General features: G+C 47.7%; 1 protein-coding gene and 1 non-coding gene across 4 annotated transcripts in view; one reads left to right on the top strand and one right to left on the bottom strand.

The window, feature by feature from the left end:
* The window catches only part of ARHGAP44 (Rho GTPase activating protein 44), a 105,440-nt gene that overhangs the window by 50,812 nt on the left and 42,007 nt on the right, over positions 1–12,621 (top strand). For all 3 annotated transcript variants that reach the window (XR_012059437.1, XM_072938397.1, XM_072938398.1), the window contains exons 2-3: positions 4,744–4,783; positions 5,149–5,253. Coding sequence is in view for 2 of the 3 variants with exons in the window: in XM_072938397.1 (XP_072794498.1) it covers positions 4,744–4,783; positions 5,149–5,253 (145 nt within the window). In the remaining variant the exon portion in view is untranslated. The remainder of the gene's footprint in view (positions 1–4,743; positions 4,784–5,148; positions 5,254–12,621) is intronic.
* TRNAE-CUC (transfer RNA glutamic acid (anticodon CUC)) lies at positions 10,991–11,063 on the bottom strand. The gene has a single exon. It is a non-coding gene; the product is annotated as a tRNA-Glu (tRNA).

The raw sequence follows: 12,621 nt of genomic DNA on the forward strand, positions 1-12,621 counted from the left end.
CTTTCTGTATTTTCAGGCTTTTAAAATATATTGTCTAATTGCCTTCAAGGAAGATTGTACCATTGAATACTCCCAGCAATGATGATGAATACACCTGTTTTCCCTTTAAAAAAATCAAAATAAAAGGTGGATGTGGTTTTTAAAAATCAAGTGGTAAAGAAGGACTTAGAATGAAAAGGTATGGGGGCGGGCAGGGCATAGCTAAGTGGTAGAGTGTGTGCTTAGCACACACAGGGTCCTGGCTTCAATCCCCAGTACCTCCACTAAAAAATTTAAAAAAAGGAAAAAAGTTTAAAAAAAAGAAAAGACAAGATCTCAGTTCTCTCACCCTGATCCAGCTCACAGTCCTGCTCCCTGGAGACAGTTACTTTTCATGGCTTCTGTATGTGATTCCTCCGTGGTTTGCCTCCACATTTCTAAATAACATGCTTATCCTGTTAGTTCTCTGTTGTACACACGCAAACATACAATTTACTTCCTGGTGGGGAGATGATGTTTTGATTCTATTACACCACCTGCCTTCCCTCCTGCCCAATACCCATTTTTTTCAGTTGTTGTAACAAACAGCATTTTACTTATGTGTAAACCTCTCTGCAGTTGCCACAAATGGTGCGGTTTCACCTGGATGGCTTCCATGAGCATTATTCACCTCTCTCTGTCAACTGTTTTCTTTTCTTCTCCCTCTTTGTTTCTTTCCCTCCTTCCCTTCCTCTTTCTTTCTTTCTCTTTTTCACATTTTGAAGACTGATGAAATTTGCATTCATTCTCTCCTGTGATTAACATAATTATGCCTTCTATGCTTTGTTCACAGGTTCATTCTAAAAGTTCAAAAATCAACTGAGTACTTCTTTTATAGCTACTTAAATGTTGTTCATTGCACCGCCAAGTAATAGGTCACTAATGCTTCTTTCTCTGTGGTTCCAACATAAAGATACTTGCTCAGATGAAGGAGACTTGGCACTTTGCCTAGTGCCAAGGCTAAGTGGATTCTCTTTTCTTAAATTCTGTGGGTTATTCAACCATGCATTACTTTACTTGGATTCATATTTGAATTGTATCTTTCTTGGGCACTCTTCCTAGAATTTTTGGGATTTTCTCATCTTTTTCCCTATTGGGAGAATCGTATGCCTTCATATCTACCAGCTTACTCATTTCATCTATTTTGTTTACTCTTCATCTTAGAGGCCCCTGAGTTCTGATTTGGATTTACTGCTCTCTGAGCTTCCTGCGGGTCTGACATCCTGGAATTTCCTCTTGCTGGACTCAGGTTTGGTTCTGTCATTTCTTACTGGGCTGAAGTTTCATCCTTATTTTTTCTGGAGTGCATCCTTGAGGGGTTTTCTCAGAAAGAGCAGTAACCTCCTTTTTTGTTTCTAAACATGTTTTGATTTTGCCTCCATACTTGACTGATAAGTTACCATAAGAATTTTTTTTTTTTTTAGATTGAAATGAATTTTCACTTGGAACTTTGGAATTGCTCTGTTACATTCTAGCATCAGTTGTTGCTGATAAATTCGCTGCTGGTCTGATTGTTGCAGCCTGATAGCCTCCTCCTTTCTGACAGCCTTTTAGGGTCTCTTTACTTTCACTGTGTTTCTCGCAGGCCCTAGTGGCCTGAAGACTTGTATCTCTTCAGCTTTTGGAAAATTTCCCTCTCTCTCTCAAAATAATTTCCCCACTCTGTTTTCTCCATCTTCCCGCCACCCCCTCCAGGAACTTCTGATAGAGTTTATTTCCAAAAGTCTTTCCTGTGTTCTAGTTGTTACTATTTTACCGGTTTGAATGAAATCTCCAAATTTCACTTCTCTTTATGTCCCCTTACTCTTCCCTAATTTTAATATAATTGTATTAAATATTTAATCTACATACATCAAGAACCACATCACACAGTGTTAAACATTTTGCTTCAAACATCAAACATGATTTAGAAAACTCAAGAGGAGAAGAAAGTCTATCATATTTACCGATTTTGCTCACCTTTTCCTTCCTTTCTTCCTAATAGCTCCAGGTTCTTTCTTTCGTCTTTTTTCTTTTTTTCTTATTTAGAGACTTCTTTGAGCAGTTCTTTAAGGTAGAACCTGCTGAAGACACGTTTGGTTAGTTTTCCTCTTTCTGAGAATATCTTGACCTCCTCCGTCACCCCAGAAGGATGCTTTCCCTGAACATAGGATGCTATGTTGACGGTTCTTTTCAGTACTTGAGAAAGGTGCCACTTCCCCCTAATCTCCGTGGTTCTTCATAGGAAATCTGCTGTCATTACACTTGTTTTCTCCTGTTAGAAAGGTATCATTTCTCTCCTGCTGCTGTCAAGACTTTGTCTTTAGTTTTCAGAAGTTTGACTGTGAGCCTTGGTGAGGACTTCTTGGTGTTTATCCTGTTTGAGATTTTTCTCAGCTTCTTCAATGTGTAAGTTTATGTCTTTTGCCATATTTGGAGAGTTTTCAGCCATTATTTCTTTGAGTTTTTTTTTTTTTTAGCCCTACCTTTTTATCCTCTTCTTTTGAGACTCTGATGACATAAATATTTAAACTTTTGTTATAGCCCCACATGTACCTGAGACCTTGTTTTTGTTTATTTGGTCTGCTTTAGCTCTGTTCGGACTGGGGAATTTCTCTTGTGCTTTCTGCCAGTTTATCTGAGTCTTTCCTCTGCCCCCTCCATTCTGCAGTTGAAGCCATCCACTGAGATTTTTTAATTTAAATTACTGCATTTTTCAGCTCTAAGATTTTCATTTGGTTCTCTCTATCTTCTGTTTCTTTTATGAGACTTGATCTTTTTTTCTTTTATTTCAGGCATGTTCATAACTGCTTATTGAAGCATTTTCGTAAGGAATGCTTTAAAATCTTTTGTCACATAATTCAAACATCCCGGGACTGACATCTGTTGATTGTATTTTCTCATTCACCTTGAGATTTTTCTGGTTCATGGTATGAGTAATTTTTTATTGAAACCTAGATGCTGAGAGTATTTTTATGAGGCTCCAGATCTTCTTTAAGCTTCTTCCTGCAGCTAGCTTTCTCTAAAGCCAGCCAGGAAAGGTAGAATTCTGCTTTGCTATTCCCAATTGTGGGTAGAAGTCCCGTTTCCCTGCTTGACCTCCGTGCCCCTCCTCCACCAAGGAGGGGTGTTCCTCATTAGTCCTGGGTGGCAGTGGGGACTCTGGCTCCCCGTCAGGTCTTCCCTGGCACCTCCATGGCTGGGAGGGCTAGGAGTGCCTCCCTGTTGCTCCTCACTTGGCTTCTGTTGATTACCCTGGCAGACTGTGGGCTTGCTACCACTTGGTGGTAGTGGAAGTCTGGACTTTCCACTGGGCCACCTGTGGTGCCCTCTCCAAGGGGAAGCAGAAGGATGCTTTGTCGCCACCAGGCGAGGGTGGATGTCCAGGCTGCCCATGTGGTTTCCACTGTCACTGTCCGGGAGTGACACATGTCCCAGCTCCACACTCATCCTGCTCTGAAGCTCCTGTGCTGGCCGAGGACAGTGGGGGTGGGCTGGACGCCTTGTCAAGGCTGGCAGGGGCGGGGGTCTAGGCACCGTAGTCAGCCTTTGCTGGCGTGTGTGGGTGGGAGCCTCAGTTTTTCTGTGGTGTTTGGAGTGAGCAGTTACTGTCCACAGATGTTCTGTCTTCTAGGTTGTCCCTCTCTTGGTCCTTTTTACAGAGACCGGGCTATTGTTGGGCTCGCTGTGTCTGGACCTGTGGGCATGTCAGGTCACCAGACTGCAAGTCTGGACTGTATGGAACAGTCTCCACCTGTCATTTCTTAGGTGTGGAGGTGCTTGGCCAGTCCGTCTTCTCTCTACCTTGCTGAGTCTTCTTGTTTGTTGGAAGCATCGTGTCCTAGGGTTTTGTCTGTCCTTAGAGGAATAGGTAGGATGTGTTCACTCCATTTTCCCAGAAGCAGAAGTCCTCTTGCGTATTTTTTTAATGTGTCGCTTTTCTTCAGTACTTCGTGTGTGTGTTACATTGAAGTCCTTCAGGCTCTCTCTGTGTTGTTTCTCCTTTCTGTGTACTCTTAGCCCAGATGATTTGTTTTCATGTGAATTTGCGCGCGCGCTCGTGTGTGTGTGTGTGTGTGTGAGAAAAATCATCGACTGAGCCTCACCCCTGAGAACCCGAGGCAGGGAGCTGGGGCTGCTTTGCTCCAAGAAGATTTGCACTCTCCGCCCACGTGAGCTGGGCTGCTAACAGGAGGGGACACTTCAGCCGGCGTCCGGGTTCTTCCCCTGAGCGTGCTGATCCCCAGTGCGAGCCCCCGCTTTCCGGTGGGCCTCGCGCTGGGAGCGGCTCTCGGCCGTGGCGTGGGTGTTGGTCGCCGGGACTCCGTGCTGCCTCCGTGTTTGCTGTTCACTGGTTGCAGCTCAGATTTCCACTCCTTTCGCTTGTTCGTTTGGGGAAGGCCAAGGTGGGGGGGGGGGACCTACTTAAGTCCACTACTTGAAAAAAACACCTGGAGGCAGAAAGCGTGTGTTTCGTGTGCTTCGTCCAGGTTCCAGTCTGCAGCAGGAGGCTCTTCCGAATATCTTGCTTACTGTGTTTTTTCTGAGATGCTGGTTACTTAAGGCTCCCAGTACATTCCAGTGCTGTCTGTATTTTCTCTTGTTAGAAATATCTGCTGTTAATGTCTGTTTTTCTAATTTTTCTGTAAGTGGAGAGAGTGGGGAGTAAGTATGAGATTATAGTCCTAGGATTTGGGTTTTGGTTTTTTGTTTTGAGTCTGATATGTCTCTTGATTTTCTTTCTAGGGCAGAAAAGACTGAAGTTCTGAGCGAAGATCTTCTCCAGGTAAGGCTGTCACTGGCCCATAACTCAGAGATGCCAGAGGCATCTTCCCTTTTGCAACCAAGCCGTTCCCAGCGCTCTTCCATCCAGTCAGTTTAGAGACACAACTTTTTATCCTGTGCAATAGTTCCTTGTATTGCAAACACCGGTTTGGGCAAGATTTTTCAGGAGGCATTTGAAGGCATTTCGGCGGACGGTTAGCAGAGGGTCCCCGAGTCTGTGATCGCCACCACCCCCACCCCGTTTCTCCAGCACTGGATGTGGTCTCTGCAGAAACAAGAGTCAGTCTTTTGCGGTGACCGTCCAGACCCGCGACCCTACTCCGGAGCTCGCCTCACGCGGGGCACTGCCCACCGCTCTGTCCGCAGGTGGAGAAGCGCCTGGAGCTGGTGAAGCAGGTTTCCCACAGCACGCACAAGAAGCTCACGGCATGTCTGCAGGGCCAGCAAGGCGCGGAGGCCGACAAGCGCTCCGTAAGTGTGGCTGAACCTCGCCTGCCGCCAACTGGGCAGATGTGCGAGGACTGTCCTGCGGCGTGGCAGCCCCTCCCGCTCTCCCTGCCCTTCCTCCCTGCCTGAAGCCTCCCCCCCCAACCAAGGCGGATGTGGTCGCTGTCCCTGTCCCTGCCCTCCCCAGGTGGGACCTCCCCCCCCCCCGCTGAGATCCTGCCGTCAGGCAAGCCTTCCGTCTCTTACCCTTACTGCGGTTCACTCACAGATTCCGTTTGCCTCCGGAGCATCTTCAGAGCATGTTGGGGGGGATCATGCTGTGGTTTGGGGGGTTACAGTCACCTGTCAGTTGTTTTTGCTACAAAGAAGCAGTGGAGGGAACCCGGTGGATGTGCCCCGATGTCCTTGTACATAACCTGCGTTCGCAGGCGCGGGCGCTAGTCACATCGTGTGACCGCGTCGCACGGTCCTGGGGTGAGCAGTCGTGCAGGCGCCCTTCCCTCTTGACTCGCACCCCCCTCAATGCCGCGAGAAACGGGAAGATATTCTTAGATGTTCACTTGGCGCTGCTACAGGGGAGGTGCAATCCAGGAGGTCTCCCTCCTCCTTGCGTTGCTGATCGACGTGTTCCGTGTCTGTTCCATTTTCTCTGACCGGAGCTGGTTGACTTCTGCTCCCTGGTGGGCGCCCCGAGCCTCCCAGCTTCTGTTGGCCTCTCTTCCCCTGGGGGCTCCAGAGCACACCCCGATGCTTCATCCCATCTCATGCTGCAGGACCAGCTTTATCAGTCACCCCACCTTCTCTTCCCAGTCCTGGTTTCTTCTTAAAAATTCCAGCAGGAATTACATATGTGTGGTAGAAATAAAACGTTTAGAGCTTCGGAACGTATCTGTGGAGATAATTTGCTGTGTACTAGGGATTTCAGCAAGGGGACCCTGGCAGTCTAAAGACAGGGTTTGCCATGAAACCTCATGTATGTGGGACTCCAGAAGCTATTCTGGGTGGGGGCCTGCAGCCAGGCCAGCTTCTGACCCAGTTTCTTCCTTTTGTTCCAAAAAGCAGTTTTAGAAAAAGACCTGGTCAACAGTCCAGTGTGTTTTGGTGCCCTGGGTGGCACCTGCTTGTTGGCACGGAGCCGAGAAGCTGACCTTTGGGGTCGGTAGGCTGATTACTGCTTGTGTTACCCTTCTGGGATAAGGGAGAGTTACCTCGAGTCGCAGGACTTTAATTGGAGCTAGGGTCTTGCAAATTGTATCAGTTCGGAAGCATTCGGGTCTCCTGAAGCATCATGAATTAATACAAAATTTGGGATCGGGCAGGGGATGACTGGTGTTGAAAAGGCAGTTGGTTACCCAGTGTTCCCAAGAGGAGGGGGCACGTGGGCCGTGCAGGGCCACCCAGGGAAGCACCAGGGTCCATCAGGAGGCGGAGGGAGGAAAATGTGGATCCAGAGCCTTTATGTGGCGTCCACGGGAAGTGAAGGAGGAAGCAGGGCTATCAGGCTTACGATTGGCTAGTTTCATTCATTTCCTCAGGGTCTGGGGCGTAAGGGCTGTCTCTAGTTGCTTGTGCCTGGCTCCGGGGTGATTAGGGCAGGCGAACAGTGCCTAGAACGTGAGATCTTGGTACAGAAGGTGGTTGGGGTGTGGGCTCTGGATTGGCTGGTTACATTTGAGAGGCAGACTCCTGAGTGAGCTGTATACTGTCCCCTGGAACTGGCTAATCCTGGGAGGGGCAGACCTTCTGGGATCAGCAAGGCCTCAGATGACAAACAAAGACTCAGAATTCAGAAAAAAAAGACGTAATTGATACACTGATTAATTGTGACTTCAGTAAAAAAAAAAGCACTAGCTGCCTCACCTAACAAGATGTCTGAAGTAGTTGGTCCCAAGATTTATTCATCACCTTTTGTTCAGAATTTTTGCAATGCTCAGCCCTCTCTTTATAGTCATAATGTGGCTGCTGCAGCTCCAGGCATCACATCTTCACATAGCCACATCAAAGGCAAGAAGTGTGAATGTGGTGAGAGGATGAACTATCCTTGCATGCTCTTTTTGTTTTTACCAGGCAGGGAAAAAAGTCTTGTCCAGATTTTTTTAATGTCTCCTTAGCTGCAAAGGAGGTTGAGGTGAATGTGTGTCAAAGAGAAATGGGTTTGCCATGACTGGCCAGGATTCACCTGCTAGGACAGTTTCTTTTACCACCTAATGTGTTTGCTCCCTCCTTCCCTCGGTCGCCTCCCCCTATTTCATTTTCATCATAGCACGTGTCATTCTCTAAACTCATCATGTGCATCATTTGCCCTGTGTCTGTTCCTCATCATTGTTTTGTGAGCTTCCTGGGAGCAGAGATCTTGTCTCTCCATCATGGCTACACTCTTCGTGCTGCAGTAGGGCCTGCCACATGTAGGCAGTGCTAAAAACAGATGGACCACTCTGGGATGGCCCATGAGTATTTTAGGCACAGACTGCCCAAAACACCAGGCCAGTCTTAATCTTCCCCGTTCTTCACAGAAGCAGTCTAGCATGATGGTGCTGAGGTTAAGCGCTGGGATCTGACTCTCCAGGGGTAAAGCCTGGCTCTCCGGCTTTTAACTTTGCCTGACCTTGGACAAGGCGTTTACCTCCGCATGCCTTGGTTTCTTCATTTGGAAAATGTAATAAGAACAGTGAATTCTTACCTAGGGGGGTTGTTTGAGAGTTCAGCGAGGTAGCGCATGCAAACTACACAGTGCTTGACATGTGCGCACAGTAAAGGAGTGCATCCTGCTGCTGAGGGTCTGTCCCCTTTGCCCCCACCGCCCCACCAGCCCAAAACCGCCACCGAGAACCGCTGAGCCTGGAGCAGCAAGTCCGCCTGGATTAGAGGATGGCAGACGGCAGTTCTCAGAGATGGAGGGCGTGGAGTGTGTGTGTGTGTGTGTGTGTATTTGGGAAACAGATATTAAAATAAAAATGTTGTCTCTGAGTCATCCTACAAACTCCGCTGCCGATGCCTCAGATAATTTTAGAACAGTCATCTCAGACGAGTCAGATCGACTACTTCCAAACCCTGAACGTTCTGTCTTCCCTTCCCTGAGCTCCTCAGGGTCTGTCGGCCCTCCAGAACCAGGGGAGGGTGTATTCCAGGAGCTCCTCAGGGACCTGGAAAACCAGGGGTCAGGGCGGAGCTCTCTCTCCCTGGGCGCTGACAGCCCCTGGGTGTCAGGTGACTCTCAGCCCCGGTCCTTGTCAGCGAGAGGAACACGTCGTGGCAGCTTTTCTGGGCCTGTGGGCAGTTTAATGCTTCAGAGACAGTACCCTCACGCATGGAGTGGGGGTGAGCGGAGTTCGGGAAGGGAGCAAACAGCATCTCGGCTACAGCTGGGCGTTCGCTTCAGTAAGATCAGCAACGGGCCCACGTCTCGCGAGCCCTGAGCTTTCCTCGCGTCTCAGAGAATTTCTTTGGAAATAGACATAATTGTTAGTGTCATGGGTTACAGTCCAGCATCTTCCGTGTTTCCCGCCTTTGACTGTCACTGCCCCTGTGTGGACATGAAGGTGTGTCACCTTAAGGTCCATTTCTTCCTTCCCCTTGTCTCCCGGTGGCTTCCTTCAAATTTCTGAATTCTTAAAGCATCTGCGTGAGTCAAAACACATCCCTAGTGGAGGGGTCACCCGGTTAACGCCCGTGCCCCTGGGCGCCCGGGCACAGACATTGTGGCCCTCAGTGTCCCTCCTGGAGTGAGTTCTTGTTTCTGAGCCACAGGGACAGGGCCTGGCTTGCGACAGTTACACTGTCAGTTCAGGACTTGTTTCAGTAAATGTCATCTTCATTCAGTGGTCTTTGTAGCCTTTAGGAAAAAGGACGAGGCAGCTCTGTATGTTTTGGTAGGAAATGGCATGAACCGTATCTCTGCGTGGAGGAAGGCAGAGAGCAGAGTGGGGTGGTTCGTGTGCTGACAGTTGTGAGGGAAAACATATCCATTAAGAACCCACACACACATAATTGGACCTTCCTGGAATATTTACAGAAAGATACACAGAAAGCTGGTCACTGTCATGGTTTCTGGTGAGGGGAACTGGGTGGCTGGGGGTTAAGGATGGGAGGAGACTTTTTGCTGTAAACCCTCCAGCATCTTCTGTATTTTGTGCCATATGCATATTTTTGCTTCCCATTGGAGACAGAGAATGATTATTCTCCATGTTACAATCTTAAAATTAACAGGCAACTGAAACAGGAATAGCTTTCTCGTGTTTTTCTCATTTCTCAATTAAACCTACTCTCTTGTCCACCTTAAAGGGTCTCAAAATCATCAGTGAGAGTGTTAAGTGACTAGAAATGACTAGAAAATAAAGTACCCCCACCCCAGCTCAGAAGCAGGGCTCCTCCAGGCAGATCACTTCAAGCTGGTTTTTTCAGCATGAACATTGGAGCACAGACGCCTGGCTGCCCGTCAGCACCGCCCTCCAGACTGCTGGCTCATGTCCTCAGTGCCGCTCTTGGTCTGTGCATCTTGACCTTCAGTCTGTTAGGTCTGACAGGACTGATTAGACTAATTTTGTTCTGCATTTGGAAGAACTCCACTTACGGGTAGATATATTTCTCCAAAAGAAGTTGCCCGTAGTCCGCTCTGGGCAATCTCCTCTCTCGCCTTGCTTCCTGGTCAAATTCTGAAGGACTCAGAAAGGCTTCAGTCCTGCCCTGGAGGCGAGAGGGTTGTGGGATGCTGAGTGCTCGGCGTAGACCGAAGTGGTCCTCCCGTGTGAGCCGACCAGCTCCGTGGCTGACATTCTGGGAGGAGCATCTTCACTGGCTGGTTACTGAGATATTTTAGGAACTTGCACATTGAGGAGTTTTGTTAAACCAAAACCTTGGCGCTCTTGATGTTTTGGGGCCAGGTAATTGTTTATTTCGGGGCACTGTCCTATGTATTGTACGCTGTGTAGCAGCCCCCTGACCTCCTCCCACCAGACGCCAGTGACCTTCCCCACATTGTGACAGTCATGTATGTCTCTAGACACTGTCACACGTCTCAGGGGGACAAAAATTACTCCTGGTTAAGAACTCTAATACCTTAATCTGTGCTTTCTCTCTGAGCATAGCAAATACCTGCTTAACTCTTTCTGTCTTTTCTTTTTTAACCATTTTAGACAGTGTTCTAACATGTGCTTTAGGTAACTTTTTTTTTTTTAAAGGTGAGAATGGAGGTAGTTGCTCTCCTAAGATACTGCTCCTATGCCTTTAATTAAGTCTTTGGAAACTTGGACCTAATAGCTTTGTAGGACAGCTAGAAAGTGGTGTTGAAATTGGATACATTTAATACTTAGTTGCCTGGTCTAGTTTTTTACCAAGAAGAGTGTCCTAGTTCATGTGAAATGATGGGGAAATAAAATTATCCCTCGAGTGCAGGCATCTGACGGCTGTGAAGTGGACGTGTCTCAGAGCAGGGAGGGGGGGTCTAGTTTAGACCCGTCGAGGGCCTTACCCAGCAGGTGTCCTGGGCTCCTTCCACCTGGCCTTGCCCCAGGGGCTCCAGGGCCTTCCTTACCACTCTGGGGCCACCGCCGTGGTCTTCCCTGGAGACACTCAGAGCCTGAGGTCTCCTGGGGATGTTCAGAGTAGAGCCGTAAACATCCATCTCCAGCTTGGTCCCTCTCTCAGGCCATCCAGTTGCCTCTCTCTCAGGACTGAGTTATTTTATTGTTTTTGTTGAGGTGGGGGTAAATTAGGTTACTTTATGTATTTTTTAATTAGTTTTTTACTATATTTTATCTTTTAGTGGAGGTACTGGGGATTGAACCCAGGACCCTGTGCATGAGAAGCACATGCTCTACTGCTGAGCTAAACCCTCCCCTGGGAGAGAGTCATTATAATCCGATCATGCTGCTCTTAAACAAGCCCTCCAGTGGTCCCCCAGCCCCTGCCCCTGCCGGAGGAGGCCCTGCACAGTCTCACCTCCACCATCTCCCGCCCTTCCCCTCACTCGCTGTGGGTGGTAAGCCGGTTACAGCCACAGCTGTCTGGGTCACAAGGCAGGAGGCTCTGCTCTGGGCTGGGAGGAGTTCAGTCGCCCCCTGTTTGAAGACCTGTATGCGAGGCAGTGTGGACCGGAAGACTGGAGGATGGCTGTCCCTATCTTGTTGTTTCCAGTGTGTGCCGGATGGTTTCGGCTCAGAGAGGAGAGAGCTTGTCGACACTTAGGAGGGAAAATGGATCATGCTGCAGTCCTGGGGGCAGCCTGCTTCTGTCTTCCGGCCCCTCTCCCTCCCTCCCTCCCCACGTAACATGAAACTTACCATTTTAACTATTTTAAAGCGTACAATTCGGTGATATTTAGCACACTGACAGTGCTGTGCAACGACCACCACTGTCTAGTTCCAGAACGTTTCTGTCACCCGAGAAAGAAACCCCCCCACTCTTTAAGCGGTCTTTCTCCTCACCCCCTGCCCCCAGCCCTTGGCAGCCACGAACCTGCTTTCTGTGTCTCTGGATTTGTTCACCCTGGATATTGTTTATAAATAGAATCATATGATATATGCCCATCTGTGCTTGGCTTACTTCACTTAGCCTGCTGCTTTCAGGGTTCACCCATGCTGTCGCGGGGGTCAGGACTTCATTCTGTTTTGATGGCTGCATAATGTTCCATTGTGTGGCTAGACCACAGTTTGCTCACTCATCCACTGACGGACATTTGAGCTATTTCCACCTTTTGGCTATTGTCAATCGTGCTGCTGTTCACATCACACATGTGTTTCTGTTTGACCATCTGTTTTAAACTATTCTGAGTGCCCACCCAAGAGTGGAATTGCTGGGCCATATAGTAATTTTGTTTAACTTACTGAAATACTGACAAACTTTTCCATGATGCTGCAGCATTTTACATTTATACCTGCAAAGCATGAAAATTCAGGCTTCTCCATGTGCTCACCAATACTTACTTTCCGTATTTGTAAAATATATTGCTGATTTTATTACAGTGGGTGTGAGGTGGTCTCTCGCTGCAGCTTTGGTTTGGGTTTCCCTGATGAAGCACCTTTTCTTGGCCTTATTGGCCATTGCACATCTCCTTTGCAGTGTGACTTTATTTGAATGCTTGCTTTTCTTGCACTGTAATTCTTTGTGAACGTTTCTCTCTCTTTCTTGACCATAAGTTGCCTTGTTTATAAGATGGAGCTAATACGCTTCTCAGGGGAGAGATTGATTTTTAGATATTAAATAATTGCTCAAATCTTTGTTAATATAATTTTGAAATCTTTTTTTCCTTGCCCCTGTCCCAGTTTATTTTAAAATGCAGCATGCATCCCTTAGGGTTGTTTTTCAAATTGGCAAATTTAACTGTTTTAATTTTCTGAATTTTGACATCTGAGTCTAACTTTGTGTCTTATGAATTTTTAGGTTTTATACATCTTT

Source organism: Vicugna pacos, chromosome 16 (assembly GCF_048564905.1).
Source record: "Vicugna pacos chromosome 16, VicPac4, whole genome shotgun sequence".
In the NCBI taxonomy this organism is placed as follows: Eukaryota; Metazoa; Chordata; class Mammalia; order Artiodactyla; family Camelidae; genus Vicugna; species Vicugna pacos.